Raw genomic sequence first — 23,729 nt, 5'->3', positions numbered from 1 at the left:
ATTTGATTTAAAATAGGCCCACATTTCCTTTACTTTTATAATGAAAGTACATGTTACCAAGACTGTGCCTCTTATTGTGTGTGTATGTAATAGTTTCTGTAAGGGCACAAAGAAACTAACTATAAACAGACTGAGGCAACACATTTTTTTTTTTTATCATAGAATTTCTTGATTATGAAACTCTGTATATACAGTATAACAATCATATTAATTAATGTGTACAGTAGCAACACCAACATGGCATTAAAAAGAATGGTTACCTCCAGGCCTTCTCCTCACTTTATAAATCTGCCTAATCATTTTGTTTTAGTGTTGAAGACAGGATTATGGAAGTAGTTCACAGCAGATTTTTCTCTGGAAACAGGGAGGGAGGAGTTTAGACAAAGGCCTACTCCACATAAAAAATGGAGGCTTGTGCGGGGAAGCCATGGTGTACTGCTCCTCACACTCTACATGCTGACACTTCCTCCTCTAAAACCTCCACACAAGAAAACCACCGGCGTTCTCTACACCTGGAAACTTCAGAACCTTGTTCTATGTGGTTTGTATGTCAACACTGCGCGCATCAACGGCGTTATTTGGTGTCTTTAGACGTTGTTCTGTGCTTATTTTTTCCTTCCCTGTCTCTGACACTCAGCAGTGCTGCCCCTGCCTGCACTGAACAAAGATAATTACTCAGGAAACATTTCGGCCAATCACGCGTCGCCTTCTACCCTGCCTGTGAGCGCGGCGGCCAATCAGCACCGCGCTAACATCACCGGGGCCTGATCGCCTTGCCTGAAGAGCGGAGCCTTCCTCGGCTGAAGGCTGAGAGTGTCCTCCATGTTTTATAAGTGTTGACATAACAGTGTGTCAGGCAGCCATGCATCCACAGAGGTAAGCTCTGTCTTTTTATTCCCATCTCAGCTCTATTCTAACAACATGGCTTCCTTCTTCTTGTTGTGGTAACTGTTAGTTTCTCATGATGAATGTTCACACCTTGGAATCAGTTTAGTGTGCAGCAGCAGCAGCAGCAGCAGGAGGAGGAGGAGGAGGAGGAGCTGGGGTTGGATTGGAGGCCTTACCAGGCCTCTAGTGTGTACTGCACCGTGCTGAAGAAGAAGAGGGGGGGGTGGTGGGGGTGAGGGGGTGGGGGGGACCGGGTAACGACTCTCACCCTTGCTCTCTCCTCTGTGTCTCAGGGTCACATGGGTGCCCCAGACAACCATGCTGCCATACAGGAGGCAGAGTGGACCATGGCAAATCCTTTTCCTGTTTTTATAATGCAAAGTGGAGTTGGATTTAAAAATGGCACCCATGTCTCCTTTTATGCCGCAGCAGTCCTGCATTATAGCTTGGCAGAGGAAGAATGGGGGATGGGTGTGGGGGTGTGTGGGGGGTTACCCCTTTTGTAAGTACATTGGCTCTGTGCTGTTTCCTTGTGTGTCATGCCAGGCCATGGAGTTATGTGCAAGGAGGCAACAGTATGTGCTTGTTGGAGGACTAGGAGGACAGGGCACGGCTGATAACTGGTGTCAGCCTGTTGATATTGACCTTTTTACATGTTAATTAATGTGATATTGTGAAATCTTGGCCCTAAATAATGGCAGAAACTGCTTGAGGCTGGACTTTGTACACTCCAAACTGGTTGGAGGACAACCTACTTGTAACTAACCTTTTGACCAACGTGTAATCCTCTCCAATTCTTGCAGTCTAACCTTTATAACAAGCAAATATTGGCAGACGTGTTGCCTCTATTTAAGGCCCTGAGTGTACAGCAGTATGGTGAAACTGCCTCCTTCACTCTGCTCCTCAGGCAGTGGCCATTTTGTGTTCATGAGAGGCCGTGTAGGGAGAAATAGATCAGACAGCAGCACAGAGAAACAGCCGTTTAGTCCAGTAGCTTTTTTTTATTATTATTATGGTGCTGTGGCTTTTATACCCTTTTTGAACTCACACATGAGATACAAACCAGTTTTTATATATTATTGTGTCATCATTGTGTATAAACCACAAAAAGAACCAGTAACTTTTTCCCCCCGCTGTAGCACATTTTAAAGAAAAAAACACTGTTCAAAATGGTTGATCAAAACCATGACATGTAGGGAAACTGCCTCAGCTCCACAGCAGTGTTGTGAAACAGCTTCCTCCACTCTGATCCTCACACAGTGGCCATTTTGTGCACACGAGAGGCCGTCTTGGGAGAAACTGAGGCTTCACTTGCAGATCACACAGCAGCACAGACACACAACCTCTCACCCTGTTTGCTTCTTAGCTTTGTTTTCTATTGTGTATTTTGCTGCTTTTCCCTGGCAGAGAAGTGGCAGACACAAAATGTAGATACAAAATAAAACAAGCTAAGGCAAGGCATGTTTGTTTGTACAGCACATTTTCAAAAAAAGAGGGGGGGGAAGCAGCCCAGTTACTATTGCATAAGAGGAAAATGCACTTAAAAGCTTAATAATGTAATTGTAAATAGCTGATAAAAGTCACAACGTGTAGGAAAGCTGTTTCATTAAGTCCGGAAGCAAAATAAGAGCTGCGTGTTGTTTCTCTTCAGCAGTCTCACCAGGGAAAACAAGGATTTTTTTTCTTCTCCCTGTGGCTTGGAGTGCTTATTCTACATGTCAGCCAGAAAATGGTAACGCTACTATCTGTGCTTCATCTTACACCAGATCACTCCTGCTTGTAAAACTGAAACCAGAAGTGATCCTCTATTCAAAGTGCATGACTCACTGTGCTGAAATGAGTGCGCAACATAAATGTTTCATTGATAGTTGGGAGACGTCGGCGTGTAACGTTGTAGAGTTGAGAACAAATCCTCTGGGCCTGCGTTTTTAGCATCTGTGTGTTGTCTGTAAACAGGATGGCAGTGGTTTGAAATGCAAAGGCAGTGAGTAATGCGCCGTAACCACTAATGTTTAATCTTCACAAAGGCCTTTTTCTGAACCTCTTCTGGTTCATACTTCAATAATCAAGAAGGACCAGCTCAAGCAGAGGGAAATACCATGTGTATTGCAGTGGGAAATGTCTGCATTGCAGCAAAAGTGCATTTTTAAAAGGACAAGGGGAGCCTGCACACTGTGTGATCAGTGTGGCTTAGCATAGCCGACCAATAACATTCCACCCGGTTGGCCCTCCAGCCAATTGCAGCTGCAGTTGAGGTTAAAGATTGACAATCAGACGGAGAGCAGCAGCAGGGAGAACAAGGGCCTTCTGGAAAATTCCACAGCCATCTTTGATTCAGCCTGTACAGCCTCGTATAAAAATCCAGGTCAAATCCCATCTTTTATACTACATTTTCACCACACACTGCATAATCTTCATTTTGGCGTGGTTGAAATCATTTCAAGAAGGCAGGAAACGTGTGTTGTCCTTGCAAGCTGTGTTAGTTTGGTTGATTTCATGAAAAGCAAGAGGTAATTATTAGCATATATGCATTTATGCACACGTAGTTGCTGGTCCAGTGGGCGCATGGTGCCTTTTCCACAAAGCCTATTAATCTCAAAGAGGATCTGAGTAGCATTTTTTTTCTTATTAGTGGAATTCCAGTTCCTGTGTAAAGCTGTTTATACTGAAAACCTCTGCTATGTTTCCAGGGTCATCAAGATATTTCTCTGTTTCATTTCTAAGAAAAATCACAGTGTGTCCTCTGTGCATAGAGGATACCATTGCTCATATAGGAGTGTGGTCTCCCTCGCTCTTCAAAATGAAATCTAATTATTCTATGACAGCAGTATTCACAGAGAAGGAGGGAAGCCAAGATCGAAGACATGTTTATAAAAAAAGAAAGGAGGAAAAAAAAAGGAAAGAAGGGAGAGCGAGTGCTTCTCCCTGTGCTGGACTTCCCCATGTCTCCCTCTCTTTATTCCTCTAGTCCTCTGCATGTTTTGTCTGGACACAGTTGTGTTTTTATTTATTTTTTTTAACATTTTGACAATTCTCCAGTCTCTCTCTCCTGGTCCTCCTGCATGGATGTGCCAGTGCCTGAGCCTTGGAGTGGGGGATGGGGAGAGGGGGGAGGGGAGCGAGCTGTGGCCTCCATTTTCTGTGACGAGAGAACCCTGCTCGTCTCTCACAGGAGTGGAATCTGAAAGGCACTGACTCAGTGTTGTTTCCGTTTTGTCCATCAGGTACCACTTGCAGAGGGGGGAATACTGTCAGTGTTTTTCTCAAACCCGGGTCTCTCTGGAATGTTTCACAGAATCTGCTGTGGATTTTATTTGCCTAACTCCTTGTGTGATGATGGATCATAGCTCCTGATGTGAGAAATGCCCTTTGGATCAGCATACTTTTTTCACTGCCGGCCATCCTGTCTTCCTGGTAGTTTGCAGCAGTGTCTTGTCATTGGTATTAAGTGTGTGGATATGTAATATAAGCTTGTGGGACTGTGTGGTTCAGCAGCTCTGGGCTGCCTGATGATGGCGAAGGTTCCTTTTTCTTTTTTCCTCTTCAGGGCTGTGGTACACGTAGCAGAGTGACTTGGCTAGTGTTAAGTTATTTTCATGTGGGCCTCGTTTGTTCGCTCAGTCCTGAACAGGAAGGCCCCGGAGGATGGGTGTGTGTGTGTGTGTGTGTGTGTGTGTGAGTGTGTTTGTGAGAGAGAGAGACTCTTGGCAGCCTGAAACAAGATACCCATGTGCCATGTTTTAAAGAAACGGCTTAACCCATGTGTGTCCTTCTTTCTGACTACACAAGTCATGGAGCATATTCCTTTTGGCTTTCAGTTCGAGGAGTTGTCTGTGACGATGTTTTTTTTTTTTTCATTAAGTTAATTAGAAAAGGCTTTATGGTTGTGAGTTACAGTTTTGGCTTGGTAATCATTAATCAGTCTTAAATCTCTGGGGAGTGAAACAAACCTTTACTCATTAAGGGACTTAAGGAGTGAAGGCTCAGCAGCTGATGTAGCTGATGGTGTTTGGTTGGTCACGTTTGATTTACTAAAGTGTTCAGGATGTCTATGTTAACTGTCACATGCACATCAGCGCTGACATTTGATCGACTTTTGTGTGGAATGACTCTATAAGTGCGGAGGAGGGGACATGAAGGACATTCCTTAACTTTCATAAGAGGAAGGGGAGGAAAAAAAAAAGAAGCTTATCCAACAAATGTGGTTGACCTTTGGGTTGTAGCCTGTAAACCCATCGTCCTCGATGGAACCCAGAGCTGCAGGCAAAGCTGTGAGCTGGTCAAGTGTGTGACCTGTCAGGGGTCTTTGGGAGGGTTCTCTGCTCAGGGCTCGAGAATAAAGGCTACATCTTTGGAACAAGGCCCTCTGTCGCTCTAACAAAGGAGGAGCCAAGCATTCAAAGCCCTTCGTTTATTGCTGGATCCTCTTTTATTCCGGTTCCTTCTTCCCCGCAGAGGAGATGAGATCAGTCCTGGAGACCTGAGAAATGAGGCTTTCCCATTGCTAGGTGTGTTGGAAAGGATTGGATTCTTAGCATCTGTAGTGATCAGTAAAAAAAGAGGCCTGTATATTGGGCTATTGAGAATCACTAGATTATTTAATATAGATTCTAAGTGTGTGAAATCCTCATTTCATGATTACAGATGAGATAAACAAGATTTTAATCCGTAGAGCCTCTGAGATATGTTTGCGATGAATGTTTAGGCCGCCTACATTTAGACAGAAAGTGTTTTGATGCTTATTAGGTGGATCTCTTGCTAATGGTCTCCAAGAATGGGCCCAATTCCTTTGGGTGTGCATCGCTGTAGTTACTGAAGGGACTTCGTTAATCATCATGAGACCCTCTACCTACAATAGCGAGGACCAATTCCATCTGACTGTCTTGTTAGCACAGAGCCAAGATCAGGAACTAGTTGGAGTGAAATCTTCCAGCCGCAGTGTCTGGAGGTGCAGGGTAATGTCAGCTAAACGGCCCTATGTGTTGTTGTGAATATCAACTTGTGCTTCGCTGAGAGCAGTGTTGCCATGGTGATTGTTCTCATCCTCTCTCTTGGAACATAAAGAACATATTCAGACTCGTTTTGTCACCGATAGTATGGTTAGGATGTGAACTTGGTTGCATAGTGTCAGATGTGCAGAAATCCAGGGGAAAATAGTAACAATGGAAACCGGCAGAGTCCCTGTTGACAGACCCACTGGGACCTCGGTGCACGAGGTGGTGCTCCACTTGTTTACTGTTAGGCTGCTGTTGTGGTCTCTGGTTTGTGTATACCACTTCTGACTTTGTGTTTGCCTCTCTTTGTGTTCCGTGTGCTCCCCTCTTGTTCGCTGCTCTGCAGTCTGGCTGAGGAGGAGGTGAAGACGGAGTCGGATGTGGTAGAGGGGATGGATGCAGCTCTGCGGTCCAAAGGTAAGTCTCTAAGGCCAAATGCCTTGCGTTAAGAGGTCAGATGTCTGAGGCAACTCCATTTCATAGAGGTTATTTATTGCAAGTTTCAGTGTAAAGCGTTTTCTCAGTCTCTTTGGGCTACAAAATAATCAATAATGCCTATTAATCTTTTGCTGTGTTTAGGGTCTAGTTAGTTTGAAGTTATGAGGTGTTCTTCTAATAATGTAATGTAAAGTTACACCTTCAATAATTGTTTTTAGATCAGTACTCTCTGATATTTAAATTGCATTGAATTTGTCTTCTTTCTTTTTTTTCAAAATGCTCTTATGTGGAATAATATCACTGATTTATCAAAATTAATGTCAAAGCAGTCCAATCGTTTTTTTAATCCTTTTATGCTTGTGTGATGTGTTGGATTTTGAATCGTCTTTCTGCCTCCAGTCCCTGATCCACCAGGGTCAGTGGAACGATCAGTGGCACCACAGAAAAGAAAGGTGTCAAGTCCCACCCATTCCTCCAATGGGCACTCTCCCTCAGACACCTCGCCCAGCCCTCTGAAGAAAAAGAAGAAGCCTGGGGCCGTCAACAGTAACAACAAAGACCAGGTAAGGGGTTTCATTTGGGATTCTGGTATGTTCTCAGAAACTGTGGCAGTATGGTAATGGGAAGGGTGAATATCAGTGGCGTGCGTACTGCGAGTGGAGGTCTGTCCTCCCACACCCTCAGGTGGAGTTGGCAAAGTAGGTGGCTTCAAAAGAGTCTGAAAGAAAAAAAACAAGTTTGAACAAGTAGTTCATCAGCACTGGCAACCCACACCACTGTGAACGGAGTGGGTGTGAATTTAGTAAGAAAATTGCAGTGTGATTGGGTTTATAATGCCATTGATGGTCAGACAACTAGTTTTGTTGGCGATTCTACGTAACAGGTTTTAACTAGGTGAGCAGGGCTTTCTATCAAACTCAGCCTGGAGGCTTGCACACACTGCAGCGACAGAAAAAAAAGCATGCTGCCACATTGCCTGTGAGAACATGCTGTTGCCAATCGTGATTATGACTGCAGTATACAGTCTTGTACTTGACTACATGGTGTGATGAATGCACGGTCCAGTCAAATACACCACATTTTTTAGTATTTATGTGAAATAGAGTCACTATTTTTATGTTTACAAGACGTTAAAAAGCCAGTAGTACATGGAAACATGTTGTTATGGCTGACATTCATTTCAGCCATAAACACCCAGATAATGTGATCGGGGGGTCGTACTGCTTCTGCCTGTGTACCTTCAGACCATTGTCAGAATCAAACTGGCCTTGGAGCTCATGTGCCAGAGAAGGAGATGCACTGATCTGTGCATGGAAAAGTACTGACGTGTGCGCTGGTGTTTTTTGACTGACATGGAATTATGTAGATCTGTACATTATTTTCAAGGTAGATAAACCTGGCATGATGTCAAAACTATTGGAGCCTTTATTGTGCCTTGTTGGATTTTGATCATATGGTACAACGAATGATGGATGACTTTTTACCAGCACGATTGCAGATAATGTAGAAATGAGTTAAGCTGCATTTCCACCAAGCATTACAGTACGGTGCAGTTCAGCTCGCTATGGTATGGTTAAGAACGGTAAACCCAGATCTAGCTATGTAACCTTCGTGACATGATAGCAGCCAGACAGACTGTGGCCTGTCAATAAATGCAACACGTGACTCGGGCTGACATTTTTACTTAACGCAATCATCCTTGAAACCTCTGTCATTATGCGAAGGATATTTAAAAATGCTTCATTTTGTGGTTCAGAGGTTACGATTCTCTGACCAGTCAATGGTTTGCCGTGTGTCTATCTTCACCCTTTACCTGCATGACCTCTGTGGTTTTTGGAACCCAACTAAAGGGTTCCAAAAAGTGGGATGGTGGGAATCAGTTGTTTTGGTGCCCCTCACATCTTTTGATAATCAGAATTCAAATATTCATGTAATATACCAGAATGAACCCAACTGTACTGCTTGGTGGAATGTTGGGTTGGTGATGATGGCCAAAGGTTTATCAAGATAACCACGATCGAATATCAATCATCACAATAGGTACACAATAAGTTGGGTGCTTATCAGAATGCAAAAGACAAGCCACACGTCCATCCTAAAAACCTGTTGGGTTAGTTTGCAGTTGAAACCGTCACATGATAGTTTCAGGATATGTCTACATAGTTTTCTATAGTAAACAACAAAGCTGACACACCCCTGAGTAGTATCATTGAAATGTCGAGGCAGTTCTCAAACTCTTTATACCAAGTACCACCATTATTGCACAGTGTTTGAGTCCTCTCACAGCTCCACCTCAATGCAGCAAATTTGAATACAGCTGTGATTTCCTGTTAGTTTTATGAATATTATTTGAATAAGACAATCTGTGAACATGGCAGCTTTTCAACATCCCTCAAAGGCCATGTATCACGATACTCGTTTAATCACCCTAAATCTGAAATAGACAGGAAAGTAGAATTTAGCAGATTCTGTCAATTTTTTACACGCCATTTCAAGTAAAGTTCTGTCACTGAAGCCTAAATTGATAACATTGCGCGACTCGTTTTGTCAATAAAAAGTTTTCAAAATCGTTAAATTGTTGAAAACAAAGCAGCATTGCACTGCTTGGGACAAGAAGTATTTATTTGTGGAGACTGTTGTTTCAGTGACTGATAAGTTTGAAGGACACAGCGTGGAGTAAGACCTTGAAAGGTGCCCAAATTTCACAGAACTTCTAATTTTAAACCTAATCTATTTTGGCACAGTGAATGTGCTGATAACACGCTGCATGAGTGCACAAGGTATATGAGAGATGACTGTTGTAAATGGCACTAACAATACAAGATTGTATGCACACGTACTGAATTAAAACATGACTTCAAATATTTGCAGGAGAGGAATTTTGTTAAAGTTAAAAAGTAATTCAAAACAAATCTGTGACTTACTTGTGGCGAAAATCCTGAGGTGTGCCAAACATGTTAGACCCCAAAGAAGACAGTTAAAGTTGGTTTACTAAAATGGCAAACCTACCATATATTGTTGCATTACATTACAGTGATACTGACAAGGGGTGTACAGTGTTGTGTACTGTATTTGATTGGATTCATTTCGTTTTAGTACCTGTGTTGCTTACCCTGCTTACCCTAAACCTACTGCTGCTTGTTTCTGTTGCATTGCACCTTTTTTGTGTTCCTGCGTGTTTTTTTGAAACCTGCCCCCTGTTTCTCTTGCCTGCATTTCAGTCAGAGCTAAGACATGGTCCCTTTTACTATATGAAGCAGCCAGCACTCACCACAGACCCTGTTGATGTTGTACCGCAGGACGGCAGGAATGACTTCTACTGCTGGCTGTGCCACCGCGAGGGCCAGGTGCTCTGCTGTGAGCTCTGCCCCAGGGTGTACCACGCCAAGTGCCTCAAACTACCAGCCGAGCCCGAGGGCGACTGGTTCTGTCCAGAGTGTGAGGTATCTTGCTGAAGACGTGTAGCTGTGTGGATGCATAATCACATGATTGTGGGACTCGTGGCACAATCTTGCTTGATTTAGTTCACAAAAGTGGTGTCGGAACAAATCAGTTAAATCAACTGCGTCTTGTGATTGATCCTCTCCAGTTCCTTCATAATCACATGATCTGACACCACTGGAAGCGTAACTCATAGCTCACGCTAGAAGTTTTAAGATTAATGTAGAGATGTTCAAATACTGAGATTTGTACGGGAAATTCCAAATTGGACGTTGGCAAATTTATGCACCGGCATTAACCGATATTGCAACTTTTAAGCCTATTAGTTCCACCTGGATTACAATAATGTGACATTAATTGAAGAAATGTCTTCTTTGACTCTCTAAAACAGCTTTTGCACCCAACTGCTGCTGACATCTACAGTTTTGGATTAGCCTTAGCTGGAGCTAGCTAGCATGACATTGATTTGGCGGTATTTGTATGTTATGCCGTTTTAACATTTAACTTCCTAGTTTGTCAATCAGGAATTACCATTACACATATTTGTGATGTCATTTTGACTAGTATGAATTGCAGTTGTAGATATCTGCAACGTCATTCTTACTAGTCACTTTTGCCATTCATGTCATAGATATCTCTAATTTCACTTTCACTATGTCAGTCATTATGACTAGTCACAATTCAAGTTTGAGATATCTACTACCTTATTCTGACTATATGAAACTTAATAAAAGATATTTAAAAAGGACAATGTAGATATCTTAAATTAAGGATAATAATAAGATATTTTGAACTTGAATTGTGACTAGTCATAATGACGTAAACTGGAATTGTAGATATCTATAATGACAAACCCCATACACATGAATAGTAAATATCTGAATTGCAAATATTTGTAACTACAGTTTTGACTAGCAAGGATGATGTTGCAAATATCAGTAGTGAATAACCTGTCTACTGATTAAATGTTAAAACTGCTTACCATGGTATTTCACATTGGAAAGCTTGTAAGTAAAACGACATGTACTGTAGTTATGTTAACTGTCAAACTAGATAAATAAGTCATTTAATTTTAAAGCATTTTACCTATGCTAGGCCAAACATGGGCTAGTAGCATTAAAATGGCTGTTAGCATTTTTCTATGCCCTGGTATTGGGTCAGAACCAGAAATTGGTAGGTGCGTAGGTTTTAAAAATTAAAAACGGTATTGGAACATCTCTAGATTAAAGCTTTATATTCTTTACATTTTGAAAGATTAACTGAGCACGTCTTTTAATCAGCACAATTTTGAGCATCTAGCATTTGTAGACGCTAAATCAAAACTTTACAAAAGCTAAGTTGTAAAGTACTAATTTCTATGTTTGGTTATTTTTTGCTTGATTTCTTTTTTGTTATTTTCATTTCATTTTCAATAATGTCACAAATTAATTTTATTGCAGAAAATAACTGTTGCTGAATGCATTGAAACCCAGAGCAAGGCAATGACAATGCTGACAATAGACCAACTGTCCTACTTGCTCAAGTTTGCACTCCAAAAGATTAAACAACCCGGGGTAAGATCCAGTTAATATTAGTTTAATGTGTGTGAAATATATCAAGGAATATCTACATTCCAGCTAATGTATTTTATTCTTTTATTTGTTTTTATTGTTTTAAATTTTTGTTCGAACTGAGCAGACTGAGCCTTTTCAGAAGCCTGTGTCTCTGGAACAGCACCCAGATTATGCTGAATATATCTTCCACCCCATGGACCTAAGTACTTTAGAGAAGGTAATAACATTTACTTAATTTTCCTTGCATTAAAATGGTAAAAAAAAAAAAACGCTTAAAGTGTGTATAAAGTGAATACAGAGTTTCTCCTCTTCCCACATTATAGGTGTTAGAAAATAGTCACAGCTGGATTAGAGAGGTGTTGAGTAAAGACTGGAAACCACTTCTGTCCAGTATTTTTTAGGTGTGTCTAAAATATGGCCCAATAATGCACTGGAGCCAAAGTTAGCCAAAGTCTTACCTCGATGCAAAAACTGAGAAAATGAAGTGGAGAAGAAGAAGAAGAACACAAAGAACAGCAGATTCCTTCTGTAAAACTAGTATGACCGTTTCAGATTGGAGAATGTTGCTGCATTTTACACGATTTAAAACCAAATTTAACAAAACAGTTAGAGAGTTTGGTTAGAGACACATTTTCCTGTGGCTTGACAAAATCAAAGACATTTGTTATGGCTTTACACGGACTTTAAGCAAGCAAAACTAATAAAATGTATCTACAGATGAATGAGCTTTCATTTAATTGTATTACTTTTATTTTTTCATAGAATGTAAAAAAGAAAATGTATGGCTGCACCGAAGCCTTTCTCGCTGACATGAAATGGATTTTGCACAACTGCATCATCTATAATGGAGGTGGGCCATTTTAACCTTAATCACCAAACAACATTTGTGTTTTAAAGAATTAAATAAGTCAATATGTGATTTATGTGTTCCTTTTTTAATTCCAGGCAATCACAAACTAACAGCAACTGCAAAAGTGATTGTCAAGATTTGTGAACATGAGGTAAAGAAGCTTCTCTAATATTGATGAGCAAATTATTTCTCTACATCTTTATATATTGACTGAATGACTTTGAAATTGTGTTTTTAGATGAATGAGATCGAGGTGTGTCCAGAGTGCTACCTGTCTTCATGCCAAAAAAGGGACAACTGGTTCTGTGAGCCATGTGTAGGTTTGCCTTACCTTAAAGGTCATTGAATACCTTGGTTCATATCATAGATCTGTGAAACACAGCGTTGTTGTTTTTTTGTTCCCAACAGAGTCAACCTCATCCTCTGGTCTGGGCCAAGCTAAAAGGCTTTCCTTTCTGGCCAGCAAAAGCACTTAGAGAAAAGGATGGACAGGTAGATGCACGCTTCTTCGGTCAACATGACAGGTAAGATTAAAGTTTGAGCACTACCAAATTTTTTGACCAAATATGAACCAGGATTTGTCTCCAGGGGTTGCATTTTCTCCTTTCCATTGTACCTATTGCTGTGGTTTCCCACAGGGCATGGGTCCCCATCAACAACTGCTACCTCATGTCCAAAGAGATCCCTTTCTCTGTGAAGAAGACGAAAAGCATCTTCAACAGTGCCATGCAGGAGATGGAGGTCTACGTGGAAAACATTCGCAAGAAATTTGGCGTCTTCAACTACGCACCCTTCCGCACCGCTTACACACCCAACAACCAACTACAGATGCTCGTGGACCCCTCCAACCCCAGTGCTGGGACAGTGAAGACGGAAAAATCAGATAAACTGCGACTAAATTTTGACATAACCGCATCTCCTAAGATGGTCCTCGGCAAGAGTTCCACACCGAGTGGAATGAGTCGGAGGGTCTCTATGACGGACATGCCTCGCTCCCCAATGAGCACCAACTCTTCGGTTCACACAGGGTCTGATGGGGAGCAGGACATGGAAAAGCCCAGCAGAAATCCTGCTTTCCACTATAGCACTGGAGAGGAATCAATGGATTGTTCTGGTAAATAAATAGCCGAGTGGAAATACTTTTAGATTTTATTTTTCATTGAATAAATCTCAGTATGTTTACATGACTTTTGACGTAAATTAGTTATTTTTAGTCAGACTAAAACCAAACTTTTGGAGATAATGCAGTTAGGAGTCAAATTACTATTGCTTTTATATATTTAACTGGACCCAAACTGACCTAGGTGCTCTGCACAATCTCAGAGCAGGAACTGCCCCGGGGCTTTGAACTTGAAATAATTTGAAAAGGCTGGTACATAAAGGAAGAACATCCAGTCCAGTGCATTTCTGCATAAGGAATTTAATATTTTGAAGTTAATGGATGGAGAAAGGATGCAGAATGGCGCTGTCGGCTAAACTTGTTTTGGCCTGTGATGTAACAGGCCAACACCCAATACTATCATGTTTAAAGGGGTCATATCGCCACCTAGCATCAGAGTCAGACACACTAACTGTTATACTGTGACACAACAGCAGACATAGTTGAGCTATGGTTGTACTTTCTGGGTCTGAGTGTCGGTAAAAGGTGATCGTTTTGCTATCCAGTCTGTAAATGTACTTTGTTTTATAGCCTCATCAGCTCCGGCTGTTTTCTGTAAAAACCACTGCACACTGCCAGCTCAGCACCAAACAGTACATAGATAGAGAATAGATGATGAACATAGTGGAACATTTACACACAAGAACCAGCATCTGCTTTTCAGCAACTCGGGACTGGCATTTTTGAGTAATAACAATGTTAAAAAAAAAACTTCGAGCAACATTTGGGAAAACGATGCCTCACCCCTCTAACCTAACCTTTAACCACTTCTCTCTTTTTGGTGTATTTCTGTGGTAGCATAAGGATAAGGCCTTAGTCGCCATATTTCTCACAGTAGTTGGTAGAAAGCAACGTTGGAGTTTAAATAGAGTATATATCAGCTGGACAGTATTGTTTGGCAATAAGCCCATTGTATCTATATAAAAGGTGATAAGTCAGTGTTTGTGTCGTGTTTGTCTGCTTTGAAATTTCAGTTGTTCCAGGTATGAAGTCTACAGCTCATTTTGAATCTTTTACTGACATGTGTAAATGGAAAGTGACCATGGTTGGGTTTTTTTTTTACCCCTTTTTTTATTTACAGCATCTCCTTTGTCTGGAAAGATGGGTCCAGCAGGCAGTGTAACGGGCAGCCCAAAACCCTCAAACCCTGGTCTGGTTCCCAAGCAAGAGAGGACCACCAGCACAGGCGGCATTCTCAATCTCAACTTGGGTAAGTCGCAACAACAGAAATATACTGTATTAAATGGTGTCTTCATCATTGTTATGATGAGGAGCAATACTGAGAATACAAGAAATCACACTGAAACCTGTGCATTTCAGATCGAGTGAAAGCTGAAATGGATCTTAAGGAGCTGAGTGAGACTGTGCAGCAACAACATCAGCAACAACAAGGAGTGTCGGCGACGACCCTCCCTACTCCAAAGAGACAGATCAGGAGCCTGGACAAGACGATTGAAAGCTGCAAGGCTCAGCTCGGTATGAAGCATTACATTACATTACATTACATTACATTACATTACATGTCATTTAGCAGACCCCTTTATCCAAAGCGACTTACAATAAGTGCATTTCAACATTTAGTCATAAGTGCGATGTACGAGTAAGTGCTTGCCTTTTTTATTTCGTCATTGTCTTAGTCAAGGTAGAGTCGAAACAACCTGGACCCATTTTTTTGGACTGTATTTTTGCGATATTTCATCTTTTTAATGTAGCTATTAAAAGTCTTTTTCCAGTCATCTAAAGCAGTGGTCTCAAAGTTGTGGCCCTCCAAACAATATCAAGTTGTAACAAGTCCTTTCTGTATGTTGTTTTCTTTTAAATTAATGTATTAATTTTGCATCATAAAAATGCAAAAATTATATTTAATTTAATATTGTTCCATATTAAAACAAGCACTTATATTTTGAATAATTAATACAATAAGTTATACATTTTCTTGAGTTTTTTTTCTGGTTGTGATTATCTTTGAAGTTTTGATGAATGATGTGGAATTCCTCCAAAGCATGTGATATCTTACCCTTATAAATGGATAAAGTGAATACTGTACGTTTCTCCTCACAGGTATAGATGAAATTTCTGAAGATGTGTATAAAGGTGTGGATCACAGTGACTCTGAAGACTCTGAGAAATCTGACTCGAGTGACAGTGAGTACCTCAGCGATGAGGATCACAAGCCAAAGAGCTCTGCCCAGGACGACAAAGACAAAGTGGAGAGAAAGAGGCCTAAATCGAACACGGACAGAGAGAATAAAGAGAGAGTAACAGGGACGGGGGATAAAGCCACCCTTGAACCCCTGCTCAAAGAGAAACAGGGTAGCAATGGGCCGGACAGGGACATCCAGGACAAGCCCAGAACACCCCAGCCTCAGCCCCTCACTGAGAAGCCCAAAGCTCCAGAGGAGGGTAAAGCGGCTGCTGCCACATCAGCGGCTGACCAAGACTCTGATTCTGAAAGAGAGTTGGTGATTGACTTGGGCGATGAACATGGAGGTCGGGACTTGAAGAGGGCGAGGAGAGACGCAGGGGCGTCTGCTGCCAAACCTCTCAAAGACACTCATGCTGTCAAGGCCGAAGGTGAGACCGCTGATTGTGATCATGTCTTTAAAGGTACGGTGTGTGTACCATTAAAGACAATCCAGCCAGAGGGAGCATGTCACATTGTTAAGCAGAGGCTGACGATGCGGAGAACAACAACAACTTTCTGATATCAGAGTGCTTTCGCAATTCCTGTAACTACGGAAAGTTGCGAAAGGGAGGAGTCTACTGTTAGTTACTTTCAGCAATAAAGGTTATATGATCAAATATTCATTTATATTAATTTCAGAGTCTTCAGTTTGACACATTGGCAACAATTTTAAATTCCCCCCCAAAAATCCTGTTCCTTGAGCTCAAACTTATAATAATATTAATATTATTTTGCCTTTTTTAGGCTGTACGTCCCATGTTTCTTAAGAAACCATATGTTTTTCTGCCCAGGTAAACAGCCTTCGTCTGGCGCTGCAACAACAGCAGCAGCAGCAGCACTACCACGCGAAGTTGCCTCCAGCCTGAAAGACGCCTTGCAACCTGCCATCACGGCTGCCCTCAGCCTTGTGTCCACTGCAGCTTCTGGTCTGTCCAGTGCTGCCACGACGACGACGACCACCACCACCACCACGGGAACCACCAGTGTTCCCTCTTCTGCCTCCAGCTCAGTCTCTGCAGCGTCTCCGGCGCCTGCAGCTGTAAAGAAACAGCGCCCTCTACTGCCCAAAGAGGCAACTCAGGCCGTGCAGCGAGCAGTGGTTTGGAATCCCACCAAGTTTCCCACGTCCTCTCAGAAGTGGCAAATGGAGAAGGTGCAGAGGCAGCAGCAGCAGCAGCAGCAGCCTCCGGAGCAGTCAGCGGTGCAAACACCGAGTCAGGGGCAAACACGGAGTCCACAGCAGCTGCAATCACAACAGCAGAATTCCAATACCAGTAGCCGCTATCAGACCAGACAAGCAGCCAAGGGTACATACATGAGCATTATCAATCATCTGAGCGTTCAACTTGCATGAATGACATGAAATGTGAATTAAAAGATGTGTAAATTGTTCCTTTTCCCCCACCTTTTTATTCCTTTTAGGGCAACAAAAAGACCCGTCACCAAATTCATCCTCATCCACAGCTCCTCAGGTCACATCTGGAAGCTCCTCGTCTTTCACAGGAGACGTACAGATCCCCACAGTCTCGGCTGATGTGGCCGCAGATATAGCAAAGTACACAAATAAAGTAAGTTAAGCTAAGACTCCAAAATGAATTCTTATTGTCACCTTAAACCTTGTCCTAATACATTGATGATGCCCTAAAAGTGTAATAAGCATATTTTTCTGCAGATTATGGATACTATTAAAGGGACAATGACTGAAATCTACAACGACCTTTCCAAAAGCACGTCGGGAAACACAATTGCAGAGGTACATGCTGGCATACACACGGGTTCTGAGACTTTTACCATAATACTCATGCTGGATGTAAGGGATTATAATCAGTCGGTGTATTTTTTTTGTCACAGATTCGACGGTTAAGGATAGAAATTGAAAAGCTCCAGTGGCTGCATCAACAAGAGTTGTCAGAGATGAAGCACAATCTAGGTGAGTCGAAGGCCTTTCCCTACATTTCACAGAGAGGTGCTTACACATCCCACTCACACACACACGTACACTTCTGTTCCATTTATACTAATGTCAAGATGTGCACATTTTGGCAAGACAGGTCAAAAACATGCAATGCGAGGATAAGGTAAATTGGACACTCTAAATTGAGGTGTGATTTGTGAGAGTGGAGAGTTATTTGTTTCATCAAAACCTCACACTGGATCCAAATGTAGCTCTACTGGACCCTGGCTTTCCATGAATTCATAACTGATACCGTATTCCATTCCTTTCCAATGTATTATCCTACCTGGAGCATATACAGTTGATGACTATTACAATTTTGGGCTGTACGAATTAAGGTCCAGGCATGGCTGGATGATGCCATGGCATTTGTTTCCCACAAATACAGAATTTGCCTGAACATGCCACTAAACCATTGTTCACCTTCTATGAGTTTGAATGTATTTCCACCGTTTTCCGACTTTGTCACAGAACTGACGATGGCGGAGATGCGGCAGAGTCTGGAGCAGGAGCGAGAGCGGCTGGTGACCGAGGTGAAGAAGCAGATGGAGATGGAGAAGCAGCAGGCGGTGGACGAGACCAAAAAGAAACAGTGGTGCGCCAACTGCAGGAAGGAGGCCATCTTCTACTGCTGCTGGAACACCAGTTACTGTGACTACCCCTGCCAGCAGGCCCACTGGCCAGAGCATATGAAGTCCTGCACACAGTCAGGTAATAAAGACACATGCAGAATCCACCAGTAGTTACCATAATACAGTCTCTATACAGTACATGGGTGCAAGTTCACTCCTTGCGTTGCCTGAGGGATTATTCTGTTGTTGTTTTGTTAGTCACTGTGATGTCCCAGGTTTCTGTAACTGTGTTAAAGAGGAACTGTGATTTCTGATAGACATAGCTGTGCTGATATTCAGTACAACGGCACGACGTCGAGTGTGACATCGCTTTTATGCAACAGTTCTAACGCTGTTTAACAGTCACAAATTAGAAGCTACAACAGTTTATTTATTTAACCATTTGTACGACTCTGCCACCCAAACAAAAGCTCCGCAACTGGACCGACTTGACTGTTGCCTTGCAACTCACACAATTAGCTTATCCTGCACACTACACAGGTTATGTCCAATACTTTGATTCATGTACGGTGCTTAACTTAAATGTATTAGACCACCACTCAATGTAAGGTTTATGCCACAGTTGCTCTAAATTAGCAGCCAAATCATTTTTTTTTTTTTTTTTATGTTTCTGTAATGTTTATACATCAGTATGTAGAAGCTCTTTAACTGAAATTATATTTTTAATGCCAAAATCTAATTATTAGGGAACAAATAGTAAATAGTAAAGCACATTATTATTTCTTGATTAAGATGTCAAATTATAGTTATCAACCACTAAAAATTAGTTGTAGTGGTTGAATGTTATGCTTGATTAATTTGTTGATTAATGTCTTCTCAGAGAAGCCCAGTGAGCCGCCTGGGTATAAAAAGGTGAATTCAATTTGTTATTTGCCAAATGAATAACAATAACGTTTTTAGTTTTTTGAAAGATTTCTAAAATATTTATGTTTTTCTTGTTTTTATGACAGGTGGTCTAATAAATGTGTTAAGCACTGTACATTTATTTTATATGTTTCCCCTCATTTGTTCACCTGGAGAGAAAAAAAGTGAGAGTTGCGCTGGCGGTTTGTATGAATCTGGTGAGTTAAACAGCTTGATCTGACGCTTCACTGCTCCCTCATTTCTGCTCTCAGTAGATGGTCTCCAGTCTTTTTTTAACGAACATTCAGGTCTGCAAGACAGAACACCATTTTTGTTTAGGCTACTTTTTAAGAGGTCATGCTTTATATCTCACTTGTGCTCACTCACTCTACCATGATCTCCCTCGTGGATGTCACATAAGCACAGCTGCCCCTTCTCCTCCTGATGACTATAGTTTAATTCAAGTGTTATTTCTGCAGTGTACTTTGTAACAGTGTAGTAGGTTAATGGTGCCCGACCCTCTGTAATTATTATTACCCAGTATCAGCCTCTCGTCCAGTCAAATGACTTGCTCACAACCGATTAGAACTAACTGTTGTATAATAAGTATTACAGCCACTCAATGGTAGATTTTAAAGTTAGATTTGACTTTGTGTTGTTGTTTTAATGCCTAAAGAAGGGGCACACAAAACATTGCACACTGTAGTTCATTTCAAATAAGTTTGGGAGAATAAACTTGATTCTTGGCTGCGTTATGAAGGATTATGAAGATAAATCAATCATTGAAGACTACTTTACTTTAATTGTGCTTCCTTGCATGGATGCCATGGGAAAACGTGACACAAGTTAATTAAAGGACTTAAAAAAATTAACACAACTAGCAGAGAGGTAAATAAGATTTACATTTATGAATGTTTCTCCAGCAAAATCAGCTGAGGGACTGGCCTGGGAAAAAAAACTGTTTATTGCAGCTCCCTTTCCACTCCCACAGTGTGATTCTATATTTTAACATTCACAACAGCATTTTAGGGCTCCCAACACGCTGGATATGTGTGAATAAAAAGCAAATCAGGAGACATTCTCATGTGTATGGGCCCTTAACAAAAGAGTTTGTACCAATTTTAATTCTGCATCAAACACAACTGTAAATGCTCCTTTCTTCAGAAATCCCTTGCTCCATTTGATTTAATAAAAGAAAATGGAAGTAAATACATGTGATTGATTGTTTTATTTATTATATATTAATTATGGAACTTTTGTCAAACGCTGTCTTTTAACATACTGTGTATATACACTGAGAGTATATAGTAGGTTATTGTCTTGTCAAAGAGAGTTGTCTTTGGATCATCTTGATATAATCAAATTAACATGAGATCATCTCAATACAATCTGTCCATGGTCACCAGAACCTCAACCCCCCCCCTTAAACTAGAGCACTCATTTCTTCAGCGGTCAATAGGATTTATCCATTATGTACTAATTTTAAGTTTTTATAGATAGTTTTCTAGATCGAACCATACCCTGTTCTCCATCTTTTAGGAATAAGAGACAGTTGTGTCCAGTCCATGTTCTCACTTTTTGTTTCACTTTGTGTCTTCCAGCTTCAGGTTCACAACAGGAGCCGGAGGCTGAGTCCAACTCGGACCCTTATATCAAATCATCAGGTCACTCTCCTGCCACACAGTCCCTGCCCTCAGCCGCAGGATCCATATCAGACAAAAGCAACTCTCCCACATACATGGACAAGAGTAAAGACAGTGCTGCTGTGACTGTGACCTAAGCCCTACGCTACAGAGACTCTGGCAGATTTTTCTTTTTTTTTTACAAAGCCACCGTGGAGCTTGTGGATCAAACATTCTGCGTCGTCAAATTTGGTGCTTAAAGGCCTGGATCTCTGTGACAAAAACAACCCCATCATTCTGGTATGTACATCTATGTGGCTGACGTTTTTGGTTTCCATAAGTCTGTGTCCAGGTGGATTCATCACGTGAAAGTAGTCTGTGTTGAGAAATAAAAATGTGAGTCTGTATGTTTTCATATTGTAGTTCTGTGTTACAACTCTTTCACCATTTTGTTACTAGTCTGAGAAGATTATATCACCCCTCCCCCACGGAATATTTGCTCCACTATTACCTTCAATGCTGCTTTTTAAGTACTTCATGGCAGTTTCCTTCTCTATATTACAAGATGACAACATTTACAAAAAAAAAAAAAAAATAGCCCTTAGTAGTTGATACTCATTCATCGGTGTCATCCAAAGGTATTTTGAGTAACACAAGTTTCACCTTTACTTTACAATCCTGTCCTTTTTAATATCAGTGGTGACATTTTTGGTTCATACCAGTTTTGTATTGTTGCTCCTCATTGTATAGGCCTCCATTAAACAAAAAAAAATGTGATTTATAAAAAAAAAAAAAACTAAAACATGTAAACTGTACAAAGGTTTTGTAAGAAGATAATGGAACAATATTTATAGTGTTATATGTTTTATAGTATGTTTAACACAATCACATTTCTATGTGTCTAAAAAAAAAAAGGTTATTTGAAAGTAAATTACTTAATATGAATGTCGGCACTGAGCAAAAAAGTCTCTGTTTAACCGGTTATCCAAAGCTGATGTAAAATCCTGGTCAGACTGCATCTAAAAACTGGGTAGGTATAAATAGAAACTGCATTTTGGCTGGATATCATTTCCTGTGAGCATGTTCATTTTGAGCCCGTGTCTCGTACTTGTTTACATATTGTACATACAATATATGGACTTGTGAAGCAAAAAAAATAAAAATGCTCTGATCAGTGTGGCTTTACGTCTTAATTTTGTCCTCCAAAGTGGTGAGAAATCAAGACTTTCACGGTGAACACACATAATTCACCATGACCACAGCAATCAACCAAGTGAAAAGATTACTGATCAACTTTAGATGTGGATGAATTGGCAGGAAACCATACTACTTTTTTTTTTTAAATAGGGCATTTAAAATAAAGCAAAAATATACGTAAACAGTACGAGCTAGAATGTATTCAGTTTGTGAAAAAGAAAATGTTATATTGCTTTTATGTTATTATCGAGCATGTTCCAAACTTGTGTCAAAGCACATCTCTTTAAATTTAAATTCACTTTGATCATTTTGTAAGTGGTCGAGCCAAATCCAACGGGTTATATTTTTTCGGGCTATAACAGTAGCTCGACCGCACATTGTTTTATTTATGCTTATGGCAGGATTTTGGAGCACAAGGCGTATTTAATAATATATATAATAATATAATATATAAATACTAATATCATTATTATTATTATTATATAATATTTTTATATTCTTCTTCTTAATAGTAGTATTATTACTACATTAAAACTCGTAACATGTACCCAAACTGCGACCCCACGACGGTACTTCGAGCCTGTGACAACGTCTCGCGAGTTTACGTGTGACCACAGCTGAGAAAATGGATGGCTTCGCTAGCCACCTAGCCGAGAGAATCGAGACCTAAGTGGAATATCGTCGTTTATACATTAAAGGTATGTTTTCTTTTCCCCCTTCGCCGTGTCCATGTATACTTGTGTAACATTTAAGTCTTGTGTATTTGATGACTCTCATTTTCCCCAGCGAATTGCTTTTGTTGTTTGTAGGTCGCGTATCAGCTAACCGTTAGCCAAGCTAGCAGCTGAGAACAATATTGCTGCGTTTAGAAACGCGATTCCTCTTCACTCGCTACAACAAATACCACAACGGATTCTTATTAGACAGGGCATTTCGGGCGTTTACACGCGACTGGGTTCCAGTAGTAAAAGAAGTAAAGACGTGTTCTTTAGTTTCTGTTTCACTACTGAGTGTCAGTATAGTTTTTAGTGTGTTGCAAAGACCTTGTGGAGAAACTCACAGTTTCCTAATCTCTGTTGGCCCACATGTCGTTCACCAGACACACCAGTCGTACAGCTGCTTGGTTAAATTTTATGTATAAATTTATATTTATTTATATAATTTATTCATATTTATTTGGGAAGCAACTGGTAACTCTAGCTCACAATTGTCTTTTTACAATATTAGTGAAGCCGAAAGAAGAGGAAGAAGTTATATGTAAATACAGACGTTTAGGTCCTGTTTATTATTTTACAATCTATCGAATGTGTAATGGTATTTTATTAGATTTTTATGTGAATAGTGTTGCTCGTATTCGTTGCTAGTGTTGATCATTTCCTAAAACAGTAATAGAGCACATGTGTAAAACGTTAAATGTGAATAAACACACACACACTTATTTACCAGGCTACGTTTTTGTAGAAACTAAATAAAAACTAAATCTAATTTTTGGTAGACAACCTTAAAAGTCTCGACAGGCACAGGGACCACAATTAACTACAACTAAATGTCTAATGTAAATAAAGATTACAATTTAAATGAAATATAACGAAAAACACCTTTTGTAGACAAAACCAGCAGAAACTAAATTTCAAACTCCGAAAGCTTTAATAGTGTTGTATTTTCAAAACAACTTTAAAAATTGAATATATTGGCCTTTTATTATTATATTAATATAAGTGCCCACACTGGCAACAGTTTAACTGTTTGTCATTGCTATTAACAGTTTTTAAGGGAGACTGCATCCAGCATGCCAAAACCTAGCATTCATGGAATCTTGACATATTCTCTGTGTTTTAACAGTATTGTTGTCTGTGGATTTCAGTATGGACCCACTGGAAAATAACAGCATCTCAGGTGATACATATACAGGTAACAGGGATGTTTTTATGACTGAATCATAGCAGTTGACATACATATAAAATGTATGCTTG

The 23,729-nt window shown here is 40.6% G+C and overlaps 2 protein-coding genes across 11 annotated transcripts in view; both read left to right on the top strand.

The window, feature by feature from the left end:
• The first annotated feature begins 400 nt into the window (after window positions 1-400).
• Window positions 401-20,843, top strand: LOC122777891 (protein kinase C-binding protein 1-like). 8 transcript variants are annotated; one of them, XR_006361373.1, is made up of 22 exons: window positions 401-876; window positions 6,229-6,299; window positions 6,720-6,883; window positions 9,542-9,763; window positions 11,201-11,314; window positions 11,439-11,531; window positions 12,077-12,164; window positions 12,260-12,315; window positions 12,403-12,480; window positions 12,573-12,688; window positions 12,803-13,278; window positions 14,405-14,533; window positions 14,644-14,799; window positions 15,385-15,897; window positions 16,300-16,815; window positions 16,931-17,076; window positions 17,181-17,261; window positions 17,360-17,438; window positions 17,934-18,173; window positions 18,915-18,946; window positions 19,045-19,155; window positions 20,539-20,843. XR_006361373.1 is itself a non-coding variant. In XM_044039422.1 (21 exons), the coding sequence occupies exons 2-21, from the start codon at window positions 863-865 to the stop codon at window positions 20,715-20,717; spliced, it is 3,531 nt and encodes a 1,176-aa protein (XP_043895357.1). In that variant the 5' UTR covers window positions 402-545; window positions 641-862; the 3' UTR covers window positions 20,718-20,843. The 8 variants fall into 8 exon arrangements, 7 of the variants coding, with proteins under 7 accessions (XP_043895361.1, XP_043895357.1, XP_043895356.1 ...); XM_044039422.1 differs by lacking the exons at window positions 18,915-18,946; window positions 19,045-19,155 and having other exon boundaries at window positions 402-545; window positions 641-876; XM_044039421.1 differs by lacking the exons at window positions 18,915-18,946; window positions 19,045-19,155 and having other exon boundaries at window positions 402-545; window positions 638-876.
• A 1,524-nt stretch (window positions 20,844-22,367) lies between these two features.
• The window catches only part of si:ch73-181d5.4, a 29,760-nt gene continuing 28,398 nt past the window's right edge, over window positions 22,368-23,729 (top strand). Inside the window, exons 1-2 of one of the 3 annotated variants that reach the window (XM_044038998.1) lie at window positions 22,368-22,454; window positions 23,621-23,652. In XM_044038998.1, the coding sequence (XP_043894933.1) occupies window positions 23,622-23,652 (31 nt within the window). In that variant the 5' untranslated portion in view covers window positions 22,368-22,454; window position 23,621. Of the gene's footprint in view, window positions 22,455-23,598; window positions 23,668-23,729 lie in introns of all 3 variants that reach the window. The other 2 variants (XM_044038996.1, XM_044038997.1) reach the window with 2 other exon arrangements.

The sequence above is a fragment of the Solea senegalensis genome, linkage group LG11, assembly GCF_019176455.1.
Source record: "Solea senegalensis isolate Sse05_10M linkage group LG11, IFAPA_SoseM_1, whole genome shotgun sequence".
Lineage (NCBI taxonomy): Eukaryota > Metazoa > Chordata > Actinopteri > Pleuronectiformes > Soleidae > Solea > Solea senegalensis.
Note: the sequence above shows the minus strand (reverse complement) of the source record. Positions and strands in the feature narration are given on the sequence as shown.